General features: G+C 41.3%; 1 protein-coding gene across 1 annotated transcript in view; it reads right to left on the reverse strand.

Annotated features, from left to right (window-relative positions):
* The window catches only part of CACNA1G (calcium voltage-gated channel subunit alpha1 G), a 359,907-nt gene that overhangs the window by 248,804 nt on the left and 88,705 nt on the right, over positions 1 to 22,398 (reverse strand). Inside the window, exons 6-8 of the mRNA XM_069953244.1 lie at positions 19,928 to 20,020; positions 6,980 to 7,775; positions 1,941 to 2,284 (exon numbers count right to left, since the gene is read on the reverse strand). Coding sequence (XP_069809345.1) covers positions 1,941 to 2,284; positions 6,980 to 7,775; positions 19,928 to 20,020 — 1,233 coding nt within the window. The remainder of the gene's footprint in view (positions 1 to 1,940; positions 2,285 to 6,979; positions 7,776 to 19,927; positions 20,021 to 22,398) is intronic.

Genomic DNA, 22,398 nt, shown 5'->3' on the forward strand with positions numbered 1-22,398 from the left:
AAGGTACCAGGAATAGAGATGAGCGAACTTTTAAAAAGTTTGGGGGAGCTCTGGAGAAGGTGGATAAGCCACCATGTCCCCATACTGGCCACTGAAGTTGGCCACTGAAGCGAGTGATTTGCTTCTAGATGACCCAGCCATCAAGCTGTGAGCATGCAGCATTCCCAAAAAGGTATGACCTAGTACATGGCCGTACCCTGTTTGTTGCCAGGAGCTCTATGAAAAGGAATTACCTTCTGGGTTGTATGCATAACCTGGGACCCGGTGAGGAGGTGTAGTACACCCCTATGCAAAGGCCACAGGGATGATGGACTGCTGCCATAACTGTTGCCACCTCCATCCTCTACATCCACAGGTGCACAACTGTTAGAGGATGCCCACATGTCTTATGGGCCACAGGTTATCACTAGGGATGAGTGAACCGGCCGAGGTTCGGATTCGTATGAACCTGAACTATTGGCTTGTGATTCCCACTGTCTGCCCGCTCCGTGGAGAGGGTGGATACAGCCTGAGGACCGCCTAGAAAACTAGGATACAGCCTATGGCAATGGCTGTATTCCAGTTTTCCAGGCGGTCCTCAAGGTTGTATCCACCCTCTCTATGGAGCGGGCAGACAGTGGGAATCAGAAGCCGATAGTTCAGGTTCATACGAACCCGAACCTCGCCCGGTTCGCTCATCCCTAGTTATCACTTGGTCCTGCATGAGCATCTTGCCAAGTAAAGCCAGTTATAGAGCCTCATGTGGATAGCACCCTTTGGGCAAATATTGTTTTTGTTATGTATGTTTAGTTAGGAAAAGTATTTAACTTGGAAACATGTAACGATAAAAGGAGAACTCTGATTTTTTTTTTTCTTTTAAACTAACTGGTTTCAGAAAGTTATACAGATTTGTGCCTAGTCATTAAACCATGAACAGGGCATGTCTCTGCAAAAAATAGTCACAAAACACAATCATTTATTAAACACTACAGAAAGGGATCTATCTACAAAAACGGATTACTTATTCAAAGGACACTATAAAAATTTACAGTGCCAAAAATCTGATGTTATCTTGTCACCACTATGGCAGTTACCAGATTCTTTTGTGTACAGGTGTTTATTGTATAACTGTAATGTGGATGTTGTGTCAAGTGACTCTTAAAAGTTGAAGGGGTACTTTGTACCATAATGAATGCTGTTGTTAAATCATGTCTGGCAGAAGAATAATAATAATTAGTGGAATCTGTTCATGAATGTTCAAAAAGTTAAAGGGAATGTGTCATCAAAAAATAACATTGTTTAAATATTTTTTTATATTTGATTTTCAAATGTTTTTTGATTATGTTTTTTCTCAATTTCCATTTTGCTATCTATATTATGAAAAAAAATTCTGATATCTTGCATTCTCCATTTTTACCACTAAGGCTAAAATGAAACTGAGACTTCCTGTTTTGTCTGTAGTAATCTGTAGTGTCTGTAGTGATCTTTACAGCATTTTAGCAACATGCAACACCAGTAGATAGAGAAGACAATAGCTCCCTGTAGAATGACCTCTTTAAAGGTCACATAGCATGCTCAGTAATGTTTCATATTGATCTCAAGGGGGATAGGTCCTGTGTATTGTTGTCCATGTCCATGAGGCTTGCTGTAAAGCATGTCACTAAATGCTGTTAAAAGAAAACAGCTCAGGAAATATGGCTGCCCCGATAACAATGTACAAAAAGTGAAATATAAAAAATTATAGCCAGAAAGTAGAAACAGATCAGAATAAAAGAACAGTTTATTGTATCTAAATGATACATTCCCTTTAAATTTGTTCCCGAATTTTTGCAAAAATCAGAATGAATCTTGGTTGAGAAAGTTTGGTTTGCTCATCTCTAACCAGGAACCATGCCTTCATCTTGTGTTTTTTAGTCTGGTAACACAAAACAATACAAACACAAATATATTTAATGCCTTACCTGTTCATGATATTCAATCCCCATGCTCAGAGTATTTATTAGGATAGCAATCATTATCCCTCGGCCAAAGTACTTGCTGTCTACAATCTTTCTAAATGTCTCGCACACCATTTTCCACACCTTGATCAGCTGAGTGGGATTCTTGGAAATTCCCTTTTTTTGCTCTATTTTCTCATTACACTGAGAAACTTGAGTGAATTCATAGCCTCCATCACTGTCAGACTCCACGTCTTCATTGTCAGGGAGCTCTGGCTCTTTGCAGTGAGAACATATTTCTGGACCTAAAGATTCAATCTCAGAGTTTGCAGCTTGGACCAAGATTTTACAGGCTCCTTTGCAGATACCTAAAGTCACAGGTAACTGATGAAAATAACTCAACATTTTTTTTCAAAATATGTCAGTGTGCAGCAAATGACCAATTGCTACTCATGTAGCACATATATAGCAATATTGAGAAGTACAATATACATAAAGAAAGTAAAGAACATTTTTACATTTATAGCTAAGGTAGAAAATAAAAATACTCAACACCATAACACAACTAATGCAGCACTATCCATACGTGGTGCTACTACAGTAAATAACACTATACCTCTTAGGAAAGGTTTACAATTCTGTTGGGGCATAAACTGACAATAACTGATGCAGAGTTACACCCAAAGAGATCCGAATGACCTAAATAGAATCTTTTTTTTTTTGCAGGATTTGTGCTTACAACAAAAAAAAAAAAATACTGCTTGTGGCTATGTTCACACTACCTAAGTTACTTATTAATCACGGCCGTTGCTGCCGATTTGCAACAATGGCCGTGATTAATATGTAACTTAGGTAGTGCTGCCTTCTATGGAATCCCGGCTGGAATGTATACACATAGCATACACTCCGCCCGGGATCCCTAGCGGCGCCACAAGAAACTGACATGTCAGTTTTCTGTGGCTGCTCTTCATAGAATAGTGGCCGCAGAAAACCTGTCAGTGCACACAATGGAGCCTGCGGCTCCTACCGCACGCTCCATTGTGTGCAGCAGGGAATTCAGATGTGGGCGCGCATGGATGCGCCCGCATCCAAATTCAGCAGCAGTGAAGATCATCCAGTCGGTACTGCAGTGGGAACGTGGGAACATGGGCTGTGGTGGTATTTTTTTGTCCGCTCACATCCTGCAAAATAAACAAAACTTCAAATGGAGCTCCCCAAACCAAATCAGGGTGGGAATGTCAACCTAGCCTTACTGTTAACATGTACAAAATCACATTTCAAAGAAATCTGACTATGATATGATAGTTTAGCTGAAAGGAAGCCATGAACAATTTCTGCTTGATGGTTACTGTCTTATCTTACATGTGGCTATAAACGTAAGGTGTAATAAATTAAAGATTCCAGACAGTCGTCAATTGGAAGTGTTCAGCTTCCACCTATAAATAAAATGTCCAAACTATTGGATATCAGCATTCTGTTATATTATTTACTGATAATTTCGCCATAAGTCTTAATCACACAACTTTTTTCTTTTTTGCTTCACTTGAAATGAAATGAGAATTAGATGAATTTACGAATTTAGATCATTTTGTAATCTAGGGGTTTGTTCCCATATATCCAGGGATTCCGAGCTACCCCAAATGGAAACATCAGATACAACCTGCATCCTCTCCAGCTCTCCACAAGATAAAATGGGGCAGTACTCGCCGGATAAAAAAAAAATCATATATTATGCAGAATAGCCAGATGCATGAATATGTAAGACTTATGGTGAAACAGGCATAAACATTTTTGATTGAAACTTTTATCTTATCTTATCTGTGTTCTCTTTATATAGGTTCATCTCTGTGGATGAACCAATAGAAACATTTGTGAATGGCATTAATGTCAATGTTTATTATCTTTACTAAGCTATTTTTTAGATTCAGCAGACTTTCACATATTGGGTGAAACAGTCTACATTTTACTCCTTGTCTTTCTATTTGATTTAGGGTTTATGGTGTAAGACTAGGAAAGTAATCTGCAGGAGATTTCAGTGACCAACATCATTGCAATGACCTAATACAATAAGCAGTATAGAAACTTATTGTTTTAATGACCCACATAGTTTTGTGTTGGGTGCCGTAAATAAAACTTTTAATCATGACAGTACATTAGAGTTCAGCCAAAGAACATTTCTCCTAAACCCAATTTGTTAAGTGGTCTCCCTCTTGTTTATATGGGAACTATCAGCAAGTTGGACAAATCTAACCTGTTGATAGCCCCCTATAGTGCCCGGGACGCTGAGGAGGAAGGTATGTGTCTTACTTCCTTCTCTGTGTCTTTCCTGCGCTGTTAGTTGGGAAGCATCATTAGGAGCACTGCCGTGTTATCCTCCATTGATTATCATTAGAAAGGGCGGGCTGGATAAGCTCCTAATGGTGCTCCAGAGCAGAGTTCACCCTGACTAACAGAGCAGGACCAGCACAGAGCAGGAAGGTTGTGCATATACCTTCCTCCTCAGCATCCCCAGCGCTATAAGGGGCTATCAGTAGGTTAGTTTTGTCAAACCTGCTGATAGTTCCCCTTTAAATAAATGCTGGGAAGAGAGTATGCAGCATAATTTGATCATAGTGCAATAAGCAGGGACATATGTAGGCTGGGTTCACACTATGTATATTTGAGGCTGTATTTGATCCTCATGTCAGGTCCTCATAGCAACCAAAACCAGGAGTGGATTGAAAACACAGAAAGGCTCTGTCCACACAATGTTGAAATTGAGTGGATGGCCGCCATATAACGGTAAATAACTTCCATTATTTCAATACAACAGCCGTTGTTTTAAAATAACATCAAATATTTGCCATTAAATGACGGCCATCCACTCAATTACAACATTATGTGAACAGAGCCTTTCTGTGTTTTCAACCCACTCCTTGTTTTGGTTGCTATACAGCCTCAAACATACAGCCTCAAATATACGTAGTGTGAACATAGCCTCAAAATGTATTATACGTATACATCATTGGGCATTTCCTTCTGTTTATGTTTTTACATTAAGATTTACAGAAATAACTTGGGGATATGTATGCTTTTCATGCTATGCTTTATACAAGGAATATATGTGAGGTAAAAAGGTTAAAAAATACATAATTTGTAGTGCTTTCTAGAGATGAGCGAATTTTTTAAAATTTAAGTTCAGAAAGTTCACAGAATTTTTCTGAAAAATTCAGGTTCGTCCAAACTGAACCTTTATCTCATAGTGACCAAGTGAGTTTTCCTTTTTACGCTTTAGTTTTTTTCCTCGTCTAATTTAAAAGGCCATAGCTCTTGCATTTTTTCACCTACAGGCTGTGTTCATACAACAATCTTCAACCATGATTATTGATACATACTCTGGCGGCTTCCATTGACAGCCATTGGTACATTATTTAAGTTTAGGTTGAATAATGGTTGAATGATAGCCACTATCCAGGATTCATGAAATACAATGGATATGGCTTCTCAAGGGATCTCCATCATGGCAGGAATTCAATCAAAAAAAGACTACCTCCCGGAGGTCAAGCATAGCCTAGAACCCGGTGAAGGGGTGAATTACACCCCTATGAATGGTGGGCTGCCACAATCACCAACTGGAGCCTTCCTCCTTTCCCATGGAGTTGGAGTGGGAGAAAGATCCCCAGCACCCATCTCACAGTAAAGTCACTGTTGAACCATAATAGCTGGTCTCCCTGTTCCCTGATTTAGATTGCACCCTATCAACCCTTAGGATGTCCCTGTAATCACCTCAGATAACAGTAATAGGGAGTAGACCCCAGGGAAACTACAAGGCTAATCAATGTCATTGACAAGGTGCAGCCCCCAACCCCCAACCTGTGGCAGATCTCCTTAGTAAAGAGAGTTATAGGAACCTGCCTGTGACAACATTTTATTATTGCTTTAAAATGCTCTCCTTATTAACAGGGTTAAGCAATGGGTGTCCACTGCTCTCCTGGGTGAAGTTAACCTTGTGAAGCACCGTCCAGGTACGTCAAGTCGGCTGTTATAAAACAGAGTTTGGCAGCAGAATAAGTGTTATTGAAAATAACACTTATTCTGCTAGCAGACACAGGTTTAGGACAAGGCCACCTGATGTAAACTGACAAGTGCTTCACAGGATTAACATGGTAAATGGACAGTGGTAAATACTGTGTCACACAAAGTGACAGGGCAGGAATGATTTCACAGCTACACAGCTTACACTACTACCCTCAAACTATCCTCTCTCTGTCCCAGATACCTAATCAACCATCTATAACCCTCTCTAACCCTGCCTCTATCTATAACTCTCTAGCTAGTGTAAATATATGTATTCAGCTCACTGTACAGGAGCCGACTTGCTCCAGTATATAAAGTGGAGGAGAAAGTGTGATGCCACAGGGGGATGTCTTGCAGCCGATTGCCTGGTTGCAATGCATTATGGATAACTCCTTGCACCTTGGCTTTTAAAGTAAAGTAATGTGACTGCCACATTTGACGGGGTTTGTACAAACTTTTTAAAAAGTTTTATAAAGTTGCAAACTAGACTTTTGTGCTGTTATGGCATAGAATAAAAATAGTATTCCCAACTGACTGCACATTTAGTAACAGTATACATTTGGGCATATGCCCAAGCAAAGCATGCATGCCTGCATGCATCCATACATCCATCACTGGAACACTGTGAAGGGCCGTTAGCAAGCGGTACAAGAAAATTTTAAAGTTAGCCTAGCTATGAATAAAATTATATATGAAATAATCACTCGCCTGCTTGCAGAAAATGATGGTCTTTCCTGGTAACCTGGCAAGCATTCACCAAGAGAAGCACCCAATGACACAGCACAGCATCACCTACTAGTTACCAGCTTAATGCATTACAGTATATTCTTAGACTACACACACACACACACACGTGCGCACGCACATGTGCACACACCAGACAGACAAACAATATAAATCATTACTTCATAAAGATATAATATCTGCTACTCACCAAAACATATAGAATCTATACATCATAAAAACAGATGCTATCTACCGTCCAAAATAATTTTGTTTTACCGTACCTGTACTCTGGGTCTCTAGTAGCCTGTTCATTGAACTGTATATTGGCCCTGTGTAAATGTTGGGGTCACTTGTGATCACAAGGCTTTCTGAAACTTCCCCTTGTTCTGTTTTCTTCTGTATCTCTGGTGACACACTTGGGTGCACAGTAGGATAGTTTTTATTTCCTACAATACTTGTTTGGAGTACCTCTGTATTTGGCACAACTGCACCAGGCTGGGCAAAGACAGGCACACAATGCACATTTTCAAGATGGCAGTCTGCATGGTAAATGCTGTGAATGGATTGTGCGTTAGAGGCTGAAGCAATGGGGGAAGTCTGAGCCTCAGAAAGCGATAGCATTAGTCTAGTTCCATTATGAGGAGAATTGGTTTCCACTTCGCTGCGCTCTGGGCTGGCCTGTGGAGCTCTCAAGCTGCCGTTTCCCAGGTGATAATGATGATGGTGATGATGATGGTGATGGATTAGATGGTGCACTGAAGACCTTCTTCTCCTATGCTTGCGATTTGGTTTTTCATTGTTGCTCTTCACTGCAGGACTAGATGTGAAACCAAGTTTAAAGACTGCTGCTCTGTAAAGTTGGACAAGCTGCTTACTTGCCTTACGAGTCACATACACCAAATACTTGAGAAGCTCATCATAACAACTGCCAGGCTCAGAGAAGCTGGCTAATGTGCTTGCATTGGAAAGAAAACGGACTCTCTGTTCCTTCATAAGTTGGCTCTCCCGCTGCTTAGTTTCGGAAAACTGAGTAGCTATGACCACTAGACAAAGGTTGATCATGAAAAATGATCCAATCTAAAGAAATTTGAAGCAGTTCTGTGATTAGTACGAGAAAATCAGATAGAACTACTTTATATCCACAACAATTGCAATGTAACCTTAATATACCACAATACCTTACCTAGTTTCTTTCTGCAAAGGTTTATTCCATACTATTTTCTAGGGCCTAGATTGGTTATAAAACTAGAATAGAAATGGAATGATCTCTGAGATAGATGTTCTGACCATAACCGAGTCTGGGTTCATTATTTTTTTAAATAAAATTTGGTCTACACCACAATACTTAGATACCTTGTAGCATGAAACGATTGAGATGAGAATGTTTGGGAGCAGAAATTACATGTACTTAATATATCCAAGATGTTAGAGCTAATGAATGATATTAGGCAGACTGTATCATTGTCTGTCATAACCATCTAAAAAATGTTTGTGCAAAATGCTTTAAAAAACATTTTCTAGTTCAGTTTCACAAATATGTAAAGTGACCCTCTTGATCTCAATAAAAATTTAACGTAATATAACAAATAAAGTACTTAAAGTACTTGTTGCCTCCTTTAGTCCTTCTGCCAACTGTCAGTCGTATCTGCATTTATATAAAATAACCATAGCCAACTACTCTATGCACATGTGCTTTGCCATCTTGCTTTCAGAGCTTGGATGATGATTATCAATGCTGGTCCATCACCATGTTTGGAATACAGTTGCTGTTGACTCCCACAGAAAAAAGAATTTTTCATTATCAGGGTATGTGCACACTGAGGAATTCTCACAGATCGGTCATCCCTGCGCACTCCCGCTTCCCTCTCCGCCTGTCCCATAGGCTCCATTCTATTCTCAGACAGAATCCGCCATCCTCCCAAAGAATGGAGGTGTCTATTCTTTGGGCAGATGGCGGAATCTGCCTGAGCATGAAATGGAGCCTATGGGACAGGTAGAGAGTGAAGCGGGAGTGCACCGAATGAGCGGCAGACTCTGCAGCAATTCCACGTCTGCCACAATTCCTTAGTGTGCACATACCCTAGTGAAAAACTGTTATACTTGCATATACCAACCAAACTTATTCCAAAAAGAAATCCTTCAGCATATGTCTGGCTAATGTGATTCTATAGTTTTACAGCACATGCCTATCCTATCCTGCTTTAATGGCTGGGATTGGTAAAATCTCGAATTCCTAATATTTAATCCTTTGACCATCAAAAGTCACCATGGTATAAAAAAAGGAGGCTTTCCTCTTCTATCAGGATTAGTGATGAGCGGACCCGTACTGTAAAATTCGGGTTCGCGCCTGAATCCTTCTGTTCAGGTACATGCGTTTGGCTCCGTAGTTCAAAAAAACAATAACGTTTGTTAAAAAGCTGAAAACTTTATTGCTATTGCGGTGTTGCCTAACAATCACAACTATGCCCAGTATGCTGCTGCTGATTAATGTAGGAAAAAAAATTCTTTTCAGGGCACAAAGTACTGCAGTGTTCTTGGGCCTGAACATCTGTGAGATAGGAGATGACTAGAGATGAGCGAACCTCGAGCATGCTCGAGTCGATCCGAACCCGAACTTTCGGCATTTGATTAGCGGTGGCTGCTGAACTTGGATAAAGCCCTAAGGCTATGTGGAAATCATGGATATGGTCATTGGCTGTATCCATGTTTTCCAGACAACCTTAGAGCTTTATCCAAGTTCAGCAGTCCCAGGTAATCAAATACCGAACGTTCGGGTTCGGATCGACTTGAACTTGAACCCGGTTTGCTCATCTCTAGAGATGACTATTATATACTAGTCTTGAGTCAGTTAGGCCATCAATGTGTGCTTAAAAAATAATAATAAAAAAGGAGAGTTGCTCCAGTTCGGCCAGCAGTGAATGTCTAACATAACTAATAGATACAAATCTTGCATGCGTGGCTAATATATTCAAATCTTCGGACAGTTAGGCCTTCAGTATGTGGCTACTAGATACACGTGTAGGACATCAGTGCGTGTAAAAAAGAAAAAAAAAGAAGTTGCTGCATTAAGGCCATCAATGTGTGGCTAATGTATTTAAATCTTGGGGAAGTAAGGCTAATGGATACACAAGTGCACTCACCGATCCCCCACTGATTGTTTATAACCTTTTACAAATGATCCCAGTTTTACACCATGGCACTTACCATGGAAACTACATTCCCTAGCATGTATTCCACCTCAGAACCAACTGCCAGGTATCTGCCCACCACTGGCATAATTTACTTCTGCTTTGCACAGTGAACATGGTATCTATCTTTCTTTCTTTCTATCTATCTATCTATTCATCTACATAGATTAGAGAAAAAGAGAGAGATGAAAGAGCAATGTCTCCTTTCCCCTATACTACTCAGGTAAAGCTATTGTTTCTTTGGCCTTGGCCAGGTGATAACTGTGTGGTGGGCAGGGTTACAGATGAGGTGTTACAGCTTGACTACGAACAGAAGAGCCAGAGATAATCTGATCTCTGTCTCAGAAGGGAGGGAGAGGACAGAAGAGTTGAGACAGACTAGACAAGAAAGTAGGATTTTCAGAAGCTTCAGGGAGTCAGGGAGTCAGGATGTGCTGCAAACAAATAACCCAGTGCATCAGTGAATGGCTTATATATTTAAATGTTGGGACAGTTAGGCGTGGCTGATTATTGGGGCAATTAGGCCTTCAGTGGGTGGCTAATATATTAAATACCTGGGACAGTTAGGCCTTCTGTGCCTGAAGAAACAAATACAAAAATGTTGGGCTATTTAGGCATTCAGTGTGTTGCTGATATATTAAAATCTTACGGCAGTTAGGCCTTCAGTGCATTGCTATTAGACAAATGTGCTGGGTGGGTCAGTGCGTGTTAAAATATATATATATATATATATATATATATATATATATATATATATATATATATATATTATGTATACAGTCATGGCCAAAAGTTTTGAGAATGATACAAATATAAATTTTTACAAAGTCTACTGCTTTAGTTTTTAAAATGGCAATATGCGTATACTCCAGAATGTTAAAAAGAGTGATTAGCTTAACAGCAATTACTTGCAAAGTCAATATTTGCCTAGAAGATGACCTTTATCCCCCAATACACATTTCAACATCATTGCAGCCCTGCCTTAAAAGGACCAGCTAACATCGTTTCAGTGATTGCTCCATTAACTCAGGTGTGGGTGTTGATGAGGACAGGGCTGGAGATCAATCTGTCATGATTAAGTAAGAATGACACCACTGGACACTTTAAAAGGAGGCTGGTGCATGGCATCATTGTTTCTCTTCTGTTAACCATGGTTATCTCTAAAGAAACACGTGCAGTCATCAATGCACTGCACAAAAATGGCCTAACAGGGAAGAGTATCGCAGCTAGAAAGACTGCTTCTCAGTCAACAATCTATCGCATCATCAAGAACTTCAAGGAGAGATGCTCCATTGTTGCCAAAAAGGCTCCAGGGTGCCCAAGAAAGACCAGCAAGCGCCAGGACCATCTCCTGAAAGTGTTTCAGCTGCGGGATCAGGTTACCAGCAGTGCAGAGCTTGCTCAGGAATGGCAGCAGGCAGGTGTGAGTGCATCTGCACACACTGTGAGGCGGAGACTCTTGGAGCAAGGTCTGGTCTCAAGGAGGGCAGCAAAGAAGCAACTTCTCTCCAGAAAAAACATCAGGGACAGACTGATATTCTGCAAAAGGTACAGGGAATGGAAAGCTGAGGACTGGGGTAAAGTCATTTTCTCTGATGAATCCCCTTTTTGTTTGTTTGGGACATCCGGAAACCAGCTTATTCGGAGAAGACGAGGTGAGCGCTACCACCAATCTTGTCTCATGCCAACTGTAAAGCATCCTGAAACCATTCATGTGTGGGGTTGCTTCTCAGCCAGGGGAATCGGCTCTCTCACAGTCTTGCCTAAAAACACAGCCATGAATAAAGAATAGGACAAGAATGTCCTCCAAGAGCAACTTCTCCCAACCGTCCAAGAGCAGTTTGGCAATCAACAATGCCTTTTCCAGCATGATAAAGCACCTTGCCATAAAGCAAAGGTGATAACTAAAGGGCTCAGGGAACAAAACATGAAGATTTTGGGTCCATGGCCTGGAAACTCCCCACATCTTAATCCCATTGAGAACTTGTGGTCAATCATCAAGAGATGGGTGGACAAACAAAAACTAACAAATTCTGACAAAAATCAAGCATTGATTGTGCAAGAATGGACTGCTATTAGTCAGGATTTGGTCCAGAAGTTGATTGAGAGCTTTCCAGGGAGAATTGCAGAGGTCCTGAAGAAGAAGGGTCAACACTGCAAATACTGACTTGCTGCATTAACTCATTCTAACTGTCAATATAAGCTTTTGTTACTCATAATATGGTTGGAATGACATTCTGTATGTGATAAAAACATCTGACAAACATACATAAAAACCAGAGGGCAGCAGATCATATGAAAATATAATATTTAATATTTGTGTCATTCTCAAAACTTTTGGCCATGACTGTATATATATATATATATATATATATATATATATATATATATATTCTTGGGGCAATAGGCCTTTAGTGTCAGTAGGGTCTTCTGTAGGTGAAGAATAGAAACAAAAGTTGCCGGAGTTAGGCAATTGTTGTAAGAAAAATATGAAGAAAACTACATAGAAGGGACATGGTTGCGGTACTGCTTCTGGTGATGGAGCTACTGTAGGGAACAGATGTAAGAGATTTCTCTAGTGCAAGCAAGCGGCAGGGATTGCAGCATCACTAACTAGGCCTCGCTGAATGGTCAAGAGCAAGTGGAGGCTTTGTTTGATTTCATGACAGAGTGCCCCCTGTTCCATGAGGTTGTCTTCCCCCCACTCCTCTGCTGCTGAAAACATGGACCCCTCCACTGCACCCCTTGAAAATCTTAACAGTATCAAAACTGTATATGCCCTAAGTCATGGAACTATCACTATTGCTCTTTGATGACTCTGCTTCCACTGATTTAGTGCTCCATCCACCTGCCCCAATTGACGACCTGTAAAGCACTGATGCCCAACCACTTGTGATGGAGGGTGAGGATGTGGGAAGGGTAGTGCAAATGGGCACTGGACATCTCTGACAATGATGAAACCCAAATGCCAACTGTGGAGACTTTCAGAAGTGTAGAGACATTCGCATAGGGCAGTGGAGAGGAGTGGGTGGAAGACAATGTGAGGAGTGATGACGAGTTCCTAGACCTCACAAGAACTAAATGTCAAAAGGCCATGACAGTCCAAAGGAAGAGGTGGAGGAAGAGTTATCCAGCAACAGAGTAAAAGAGGGAACAAGGTGTAAAAGGACAACAGACAACTCAGCCAGTACCTCGGCTGGTACTGCCCACTATGCCCAGGGACAGAACACACCAAAGCCAGTTTAGATGAGCTTTTTGGACTGGTATTTCTTCTGATAAGTTGCTGAGGACAAGACATGGGTAGTGGCCCTGGTGGGAGGTCACCAGGGTCTCAAGCAAGGCTTAAATATCAATAACCTCAGCGCCACCTGCATGATACGGCACCCAAACGCAAAGCATGAGCTGCAGTGGATCAGGCACCAGAGAATTCAGTAAACATCTGAGGCTCCCACTGCCCTGTCTTCTGCTTCTGTTCTCCACTCTCAGCAGTAGCAACACCAGCAACATCATCAGCTGTGTCTATAGCATGCAGCTATTGCGTGCAGCTATTGCGTGCAGCTTTCCAACCCCCAAACCTTGAAGAGAAAGCCATGACTCTGAACAGGAGCATTGCAAGATAGCTTGAGAAAAAGATGCAAGGATAAAAGCTCAAGCTGGTAGAGGTACTGTACTACTGTTGAAGTTGCCATCTGACGGAGAGCGCTTGGCGGGAGCATGAAGCCAGGGAAGAGGAGGTCTCCAACACAGCTGGGGGACCAGCACCGCCTTGGAAGAGAGAATAAGCATGAACACAATGAGGAAAACCTTCTTTATTACTCCACAACATCCAGCACCACTATCCTCAGATTAGCAGGAGGCAGAAATATAAGTATCTAGTGGATGAGCATGTGTCAGTACATGCTCCTGGTGCTGAGTAATGGCTCCTCCTCATTTAATTTCTAGCTTTCAATTGGACACCTGGTCCTGGAGGTACTGGCTTTTTAAATTTTGTCCCACTCCTCTTCAGCCATCTTGTTGGGTCTTCCTTGGCTACAGCTCCATACTCCCAGCCATGACTGGAAGACTGTGGAGGTTGTGTCTTAGGGTCAGGATTGCTTCAACCACTGTCTTAAGACCTCTCAGGCTTGGTCCTCTTTGCCACCACCAGACTCCTCCAAGCCATTTCCCTGATCTCCCGCTGCAGTACCAAGATTTGGTGGACGTCTTCAATCAAAAGGAGGCCTAAACATTATCTCTACATCAGCCTTATGATTGCCACATCAACTTCCTGCCTGGCACTTTGCCCCCTCGAGGAAAAGTGTCTCGGCTTTCTTCAAGGAGTTTGTTAATGACATCATGACATCTTCTGGGACCTCCAGGACTGTTGGTGCTTTCATTCAAATGTAATTTTTCAAAAATCAATATATGTCAATAGTTTGAACGATTTTAAAGAGAATCAGTCACTAGGTTTATGCTGCTTTAAATGAGGCCAGCATAAACTAGTGACAGAACTGCTGAACAGACTGGTGTTTTACTTATATCATTTTGTTCAGACATTCTCTTAATATGCAGGAAAATAGGATTCTTGTCAGACCCCTCCCCTGCCCCCAGCTGCTGATTGACAGTTGACTGCCTATGCACAACATAGATAGATAACTTTAAATCAGCAGCTGGTGGGAAGAGTTTTCTGTTTCTCATGAATAATGAGGACTACCTAGCTCACGCACATAATGGAGAGGATTACTTATTGTCCATGTTATTTAGGAGGAATCAGCTGCACAGAACAATGTAAGTGATACATCATTCTGTTCAGTTTCTCTGTCACTAGTTTATGCTACGCTTAGGACAGCATAAACCTTCTGACAGAGTCTCTTTTAGGTTTTAGAGTCTCTGTAGGTTTTAGTAAACAAAAAAGTTTCCTTCTCTACTTAATTTTTTTTTTTTTTAACCTCCCCCTCCCTACACTTCAGAAACAGCAGGATTTCTGTGTCCATTATGCTCTATGGAGAGGGGAGGGGTCAAATGGGGTGAGTGAGCATAGAGAGGAGAAAAGTAGGGCTGTATAAAACAACATCCTGCAATATTATCTCACCGAGCTGCCAGACAAGCACTGACCTTTCTGACCTCTGAATCCAGCATTTTATGTGCCCAGACATTCTTAAAACTGTACAGCTGCTTCTCTGCTCTCCTATCCCCCTCGACATCTTCCCTCTCGAAAGGTCATTATAGGTTTAGCAAATCCGTCTTCACTTTGCTCTTCTGTAATGAATATGGATTTGCCTGATAATGCACACATAAGAGGAGGTGGTGGGGGGGGCCAAGAAACAGCTTTTTCAGTATAAAAAAGGGGCTTTTTTGCCTAATTAAATTGGTTACAGAGTTTCTTAAAATCACTTTTATTGATTTCTGCAATAAAAATGTAAATGAGAGTTACACCTTAAGAGTCAGTCAACCCTATGCCAAGCTGGAGAAGTGCTTATTCGATGGCGCCAGCCTTCCTTATCTTAGATACACTGTCTCAGACTCTGACCACGGTCTGCAAATGGATCCAGAGAAGCTGTCAGCGGTTCTTCAATGGCCACACCCCATTGGACTTGATTGGAATTGAACAATACAACAGTTCTTGGGGTTTGTCAATTATTGTTGGCAGTTTACTCCGTACTTTTCCACCATGGTTGCGCATAATTGTGGCTCTTACCAAAAAGAACGCAAACCTCAAGCAGTGGCCAGCCAAAGCTAAGCAACCCTTCGCAATATTCCACCTTTGCTTCTGCTCTAGTTCTGTCTTATCCAGATGCTGCCAGGCAATTGTCTCTGATGGTTGATGCCTCTTCTGTGGGGACTGGAGCCGTTCTCACCTAGAAAGACTTTTCAGGGAGGACTAGAGCATGTGGCCTCTTTTAAAAGACCTTTTCTCCGGCCTAGAGGAATTATCCTATCCATCATCCACTTCCATCCAGCGAAGAAGAGTCTTAAAGCTGTCTCATGAGCATCTGATATCCTGGGGCAAGAAGTCGCTCCTTGCCATATAGTAACACCTGAACGTTTGGTGCCAGTAGCCACCTCTGTTCTTCAAAATGCTCCTCCTGGCAACACCTATGTGCGCTCTGAAGAAGGATTCTGAAATAGGGTCACTCATCCTTGATTGCCAGAAATCTAGACATCCATAAGACTGGGCAATTGATCTCACGGCATTACTGGTGGCCAAGTCTTTCCAAGAATGTCAAGAACTATGTGGCCTCTTGCGCTTTCTGTGCCCGAAACAAGACCTTCCATCTGAAACCAGATGGTTTACTTTAGCCTTTGCCCATTCCAGACCACCATGGGCACATATTGCCATGGACTTTGTTGCCGATCTTCTTAACTCTGTGGGTAAAACTTTCATCTGAGTGGTTACTGACCATTTTTTGAACATGTCCTATTTTATTCCCCTTCTCTGTTTGGCTTCCGCTTCCTGTCTGGCTAGCCTTTTCCTCCAACATATCTTCCGGGTTGTATGGCCTAACTTAACATATCATCTCTGACAGGTAAACTAGAGTTCTCTTGTAACCATCTGAACTTGAAGGTACCTGCCGTGAAAAAACCTGCCATAACCTTATCTCCCGGTGACAAAGTCTGGTTGTCCGCCAAGTATGATACAAGTTGGGCCTGCGGTTTCATGGACCTTTTACGGTACTGAAACACCATGTAGATCCTGGACTCCTTTCATGTCTCCCTCCTAAAGCCAGTGGTCCTCGACTATTTTTCCAGGAAGCCCATCGCTTCTCCTCCGCAAACTGTCTCCACAGACAGAAGAGAGGCCCTGGGAGCCTGAAACTAACATTCTGGTTCAGGAACTAATCAAAAGACTTTTACAGCCTAGAAGGAGGGGGAGGCCAAAGGTGGTGGTGGGGGGGGGGGGTTGGTTCTGTCACAGGTGCACCAGCTCTCTCTCTCTGGCGGCTGTGTTTGGCGGAAGCCAGAGCCCACGCTCATGGATCCAATGCTGTTGTCTCTTCTGGCCTCTCTGATGCCTCAGCTGACCCTGTTCCTGCTCACAGTGTCTCGGCTCAGCATGCCTCCTAGAGCACACGTTTACTAGGTGCTTCTGATGCAGTAAAGAGGCAGTACACCCTTATCTGGTTAACAGAAATACACTCAACTCTATAAAACTTGCACCTGTCCTTACCCCCCTTTTTGGAGCCTCTGCATGCTTACCCCCTTTAATGTTGTAGTCCCAGCTTCCCTGCCCTTAACTCCTGTCCACGAATCCTGCCCATGTTTCCTGCACCATGTCTGCTGTCTGTGGTTCCTGGACTGTGTCCGCTGCTCATGGTTCCAGTCCTGCTTCCAGCTGTGAGTCCTTCTTTGGTCCTTCCTGCCTTCTATGTGTTCCCAGCTAGAAAGCAAACCCAGGGGTAGCTACCTGGGAATTGCCTACCACAGGAAGTCCAACCCACCTTGCAGTGGGCTCTGAAAATGAATGGCCCCTTAGACTCCGTTCCCTGGTACCGCTTACGCCATTGCTAGCGGTGGTTCAGCGGATCCACTGCTTCTGCCATTGCACCCCATTTTACTTCCTTTTGCAGTCCCCTACCCCTTCCTACAGCCATAGGGGTTTGGATACAGGTTTTTAAACTTTTTTTTTCCAAGTAAACCAAAAAATTGCATTTACTGTGACCTATGTCCATGTGTCTGCATGCATTTATAAAGTGAATGATTGATATCTAAATGTAATTTTATAAATGGTAAATGTACAATAGATGTACAAATAGAGCCTAAGACCTGTAAGATAAAATCAACATCTTCGCTATGTAGCGGCTTTATAATTGCATAAAAAACTGTACAGAAATAAAAAGAACATAAAACAAATATGCTAGGAAGTGATTGCTACATATATTTGAAAACATTTATTTAGCATTTAGGTAGAAATAGATAAACAGCTGGCACTAGCTCCCATACAGCATTGAGGAGCAGTAAGGTACGTATATGCAATCCAATCAGCGGTGCTCCAAGGTGCATAAATGATATGATGTGTGCAAGACAAACAAACAGTCACCGAGCACTCACAGATTTAAGTGTGAACGCACTTAATGAAGATCAGTTTGCATGTTCTCCTGGGATGCCCACTAATCCTCTAGTCCTCCCTTCCACATACAAGCTGATGTTTAATAAAGCAAGTCTGTTCACGATTGGATTGGTGAGTATTCGTGACTATTTGTCTTGCACACATATTAAGCATTGTTTCACTTAGGATCAGTTAAATAAGTAGATTGAAATGTCATGCCCATAAGTGTCAACTTTGCAAAAAAAAAAAAAAAAAAAGAAAGAAAAAAATTGGAATACTTCAATGGAATTTTCTGAATTTCTGCTAAAACTTTGAACTTTGTCCAGAATTCTAGAACTTTTAAAAACAGATAAAGAGAACACAATGCATTGAATAACACTTTGAAGCACCTTTCATAGATTTCTTTAATTTATCAATTTTTTTTTTATCAACAACCTATGCCTTTAGTAACTATGGTGGAATTTGTTCCATAGCAGTATTAACTTTAACTGGTTATTACAATATTATGTCTGCTCATAAGCTTTGATTTCTTTGACTCCCATGAATGTTGATGGGCTTTCCTAAGATAAAATGTTTTCTTTAGATTCTGCCACAGCATATCTTCTGGATTATGTTCTGGGCTTGATACATTCTTTAACTAAGTAACTTATAGTCATTGTTTTGCAATAGGACCCACATTTTGTTGTACATTGGTTTGGAAACAGTCCCCATAAAATTATCCTCATGCTGAAACTACAATAAAGTGAATCTGTCCCCTCCTGACTGCCTACTGAGCTTAAGATTCCCAGTCAGTTAAATCGCGGCAAAAACGGCTCTTAGCCTTAGTTAGTTTGTTTTCTGGTTATGTCCCTGGCCTCGATTTTGTACTGTTCTACTTCCTATGTTTGACCTGGCTCTGTCTACTGGTAACTTTTGTGTTTCTGATTTCTCATTTTATAGGTTCAGGCATACAGCCCAGTGAAGTGTTGTGGTGCTAGGACCCAGAAAACTCTAGGCCCTGCCTTATTGACACTTCTCATAGACCAAATAAAGGCACATTTTAACTAAAAAGACAGAGCGGTATCTGAATATTTTTACTATTACCTCTATAGCGGTACCATCAGCTCCAGTTCGGTAGGCAGACAGGGGGTGACAGATTTGCTTTAAAGGAGTTTTTCCCTTACATAAAAGTGATGGCATATTGCCATTATTTGCAAATTGGTGGGTATCCAACTCCCTTGGTCTCTACCTGTAAGAGGTGGTCTGACTTAAAAAAAAAAACTACTTTTACTGAGTGTTTAATATTTCCTCTATCTACTTCACTTATATGGTTCAGACACAGCAGAGCAGTAACCTCATAAATTCAACATTTTGGCTAAGAGCTTATTCCCACATAATCCACAAAGGTTACGGAGTAGGAAGCTGCACAGTGGACTACCAGCTCTCTTGGCGGCTGTATCAGTACATTCCTGCGATAATTGAACACTTAGGGGGAGATTTATGAAAGGGTGTAAAATTTAGACTGGTGCAAACTGCCCACAGCAACCAATCACAGCTCAGCTTTAGGCAGTGTTGAAAGGAAAGAGGAGCTGTAATCGGCTGCTGTGGGCAGTTTGCACCAGTCTAAATTTTACACCCTTTCATAAATCTCCCCCTTACAGTTCTCCCAGCATCATATTGAAACATGACACCAGGGGAGATGCAAGTCCATCACACAGCTTCACACTCTTGTAGCATGGGAATAAGGCTAAATAAAGATAACTGCTCAACTTTAATGGAGGTGAGTTATACGGTAAATTGTATGGCATCCAATTACAGATGTCAGGGCTCATTGATTCATTTGGTGTTAGCAACAATTGAGTATTCCTAAGTGTATATGATTAAACCATGGTATAAAATACATTATTGTATATAAAGGTACAGTAAGAGTTAATCTTTTTCTTTATGTGCATACTAAGACCCAAGACAAACCAAACAAATGAGTTTTCATGCCTTAACATTTTTAACTTATTACAAAGCTTTGGAAACCCACTTACTATAATCAGAAGTATAAAGTAGATAAAGTTGTAAAACGAGTGAGCATCCATGACAAAATACATGATGTCCACCCAACCTTCCAGTGTTATCACCTGAAATAAAGAGAAAAGAAATCTCATTAAGGATAACTTATACATTTGTATCAGTGCAATTCCTGTGCATTAGAGCACTTCAGAGCATTAGATTAGTCTATAGTAGTCTGCACATTTAACAGGAAATGATCAGCAGGTTTGAAGCGTCCAACTTGCTGATAAGTCTCATAGGGCACAGGGTGTTTCTTACCTTCATCCTTTGCTCTGTTTTTGGGATATTAGGAGTTTATTAAATATGGTAGTGTGGCATTTTGGTGGAATGAGGGTGGGTCTACCGATCAACGCACCGATCTTTCCCAGCCGGCCCTCCCCTCCTAACTAATATTGGCAGAGCGGCACAGAGTTCCAATATTTCTTAGGAGAGAGGGTTGGCTGGAGAAAATTGGTGCACTGACAGCAGTTGCCGTATCCCCAGTGCACAGAAGTGCCTCGTTAACATACTAAATAATATCCTAATATCCTGCAAACTGTGCCCTGTGCCCTATAGGGACATATCAAAAGGTTAGGTGCTTCTATCCTGCTGATAGTTTCCCTTTAAATGTAAAATTTTTGCTATAACAAATTAGATGATCAAGTAAAGGATATTGGTGCTGATTAGAGATGAGCGAACCGGGTTCGGGTTCGAGTCCATCCGAACCCGAACGATCAGCATTTGATTAGTGGCGGCTGCTGAACTTGGATAAAGCTCTAAGGTTGTCTGGAAAACATGGATACAGCCAATGACTATATCCATGTTTTCCACATAGCCTTAGGGCTTTATCCAACTTCAGCAGCCCCCGCTAATCAAATGCCGAAAGTTCAGGTATGGGTGGACTCGAGCATGCTCGAGGTTCGCTCATCTCTAGTGCTGATCTGTTGGTCACCAAGTCATGACAGATACAGCAGCACTCTATGAACTGTTCATATATTAACGTTTGCTTACTTAGCCCAACAGACATTATTGAGTCTGTAGTTTATAATACAATGTCTACTGTTATATAGCTGTCTGTATATTAACCAAGTTATACAAAGACATATAGTACAAATAGTAGTATATAGTCAAATGAATTGGCAGTTTAAAAACAAAAACAAAAAAACAAATACTAGAAAATGTATCAACATTTCAAAATACCAACATTAATAACTGTATGTATAATTGGTGACCAAAAAGTACAGTCCTTTTCAGGAGTAAGGGTATGTTCACACTGAGTAAAACAGGCGAAAATTCAGAGCGGAACCCCTGCGACAGACTCCACTCGGAATGCCACAAGCCTCATCAGGCCATTCTAGCATAGTCATTCTACCATAAACAAGGCTTGACACACTATTTAAATCACTTGCACCTTTAGTGCCAGCTGTTTTGGTCAGTTTACACAAAGCGATAAATCGCCCAATCGATCGTTCATTGATTTTGAAGCAATGATTTGGTTTTTATAATGATCAGCGTTTAGATGAATAAATTGTTAGAATTTTTTAAATAAAATTTTATATAAAAATCGTTATTGCGATCGTTTTTAAGATCGCTTAAGCCCATCTCACATATAGGGAGAATCTTTGAAAGACTGTTTAGACGAAGCGATCTGCAAATTTTTAGTGAACGACCAATGACGATTTGAGAACATGTTGAACGATAATGATAAATGATTTTTCGCTTGTCACTTGATCGTTCGCTGTGTTTACACGAGTTGATTAACGCTCAAATGTGATCGTTATTGCGAAAATTTGAACAACAATCGTTATGTGTAAACGCACCATTTTGGTGTAGTTTACTGCTTTCAAATCTTTATGGGAATAGATTCCATATAACTTATAACTTGTTGATTAAACTCCCTGATCATCCTGTGGGTAAGAGTCCAGTGGGTAGTGGTCACTCATTGGACTCCTTAGCTTAAAAAGATCAGAGATTTCTGTTAACACATTACTAAATCTATTCCCATAAAAATATATATAAATCTGCTCAGTTCCTTCTGTTTAATAACATTATGCCGATACTTATGAAACAAAGCAAGGATCAGTGAACACCACCGATAAATCCAAATGAAGTTCCAGCTGCACACACAATGTACCACTAGTAGACAGAGAAAAAGTTTTGTGCTATAGGAATGCGCTTCCACACCTTGCTAGTATTACAGACAATAAAAAGTATTATTTAACCTCTTAAGGAACCATGACAGCTGCATTTAAAATTCTGCATTTCCCCACCCCTGGTGTCTAGCAGGGGGGTTCTCCCCCCGCAATATGATCGCAGAAAAGCGATCCCCACATGTTTACCCGGCAGGGGTCTGCGCCATAATGGAGATGATCCCTGCTCGGCATTCTATTTAGCCTGTTGCGCAGAAGCCTCTTGGTATAGCTAGCGGCATAAATTCGGTGTGCTGTGTACAAAAGTTGCCTTCTGA

Source organism: Dendropsophus ebraccatus, chromosome 14 (genome assembly GCF_027789765.1).
Source record: "Dendropsophus ebraccatus isolate aDenEbr1 chromosome 14, aDenEbr1.pat, whole genome shotgun sequence".
In the NCBI taxonomy this organism is placed as follows: domain Eukaryota; kingdom Metazoa; phylum Chordata; class Amphibia; order Anura; family Hylidae; genus Dendropsophus; species Dendropsophus ebraccatus.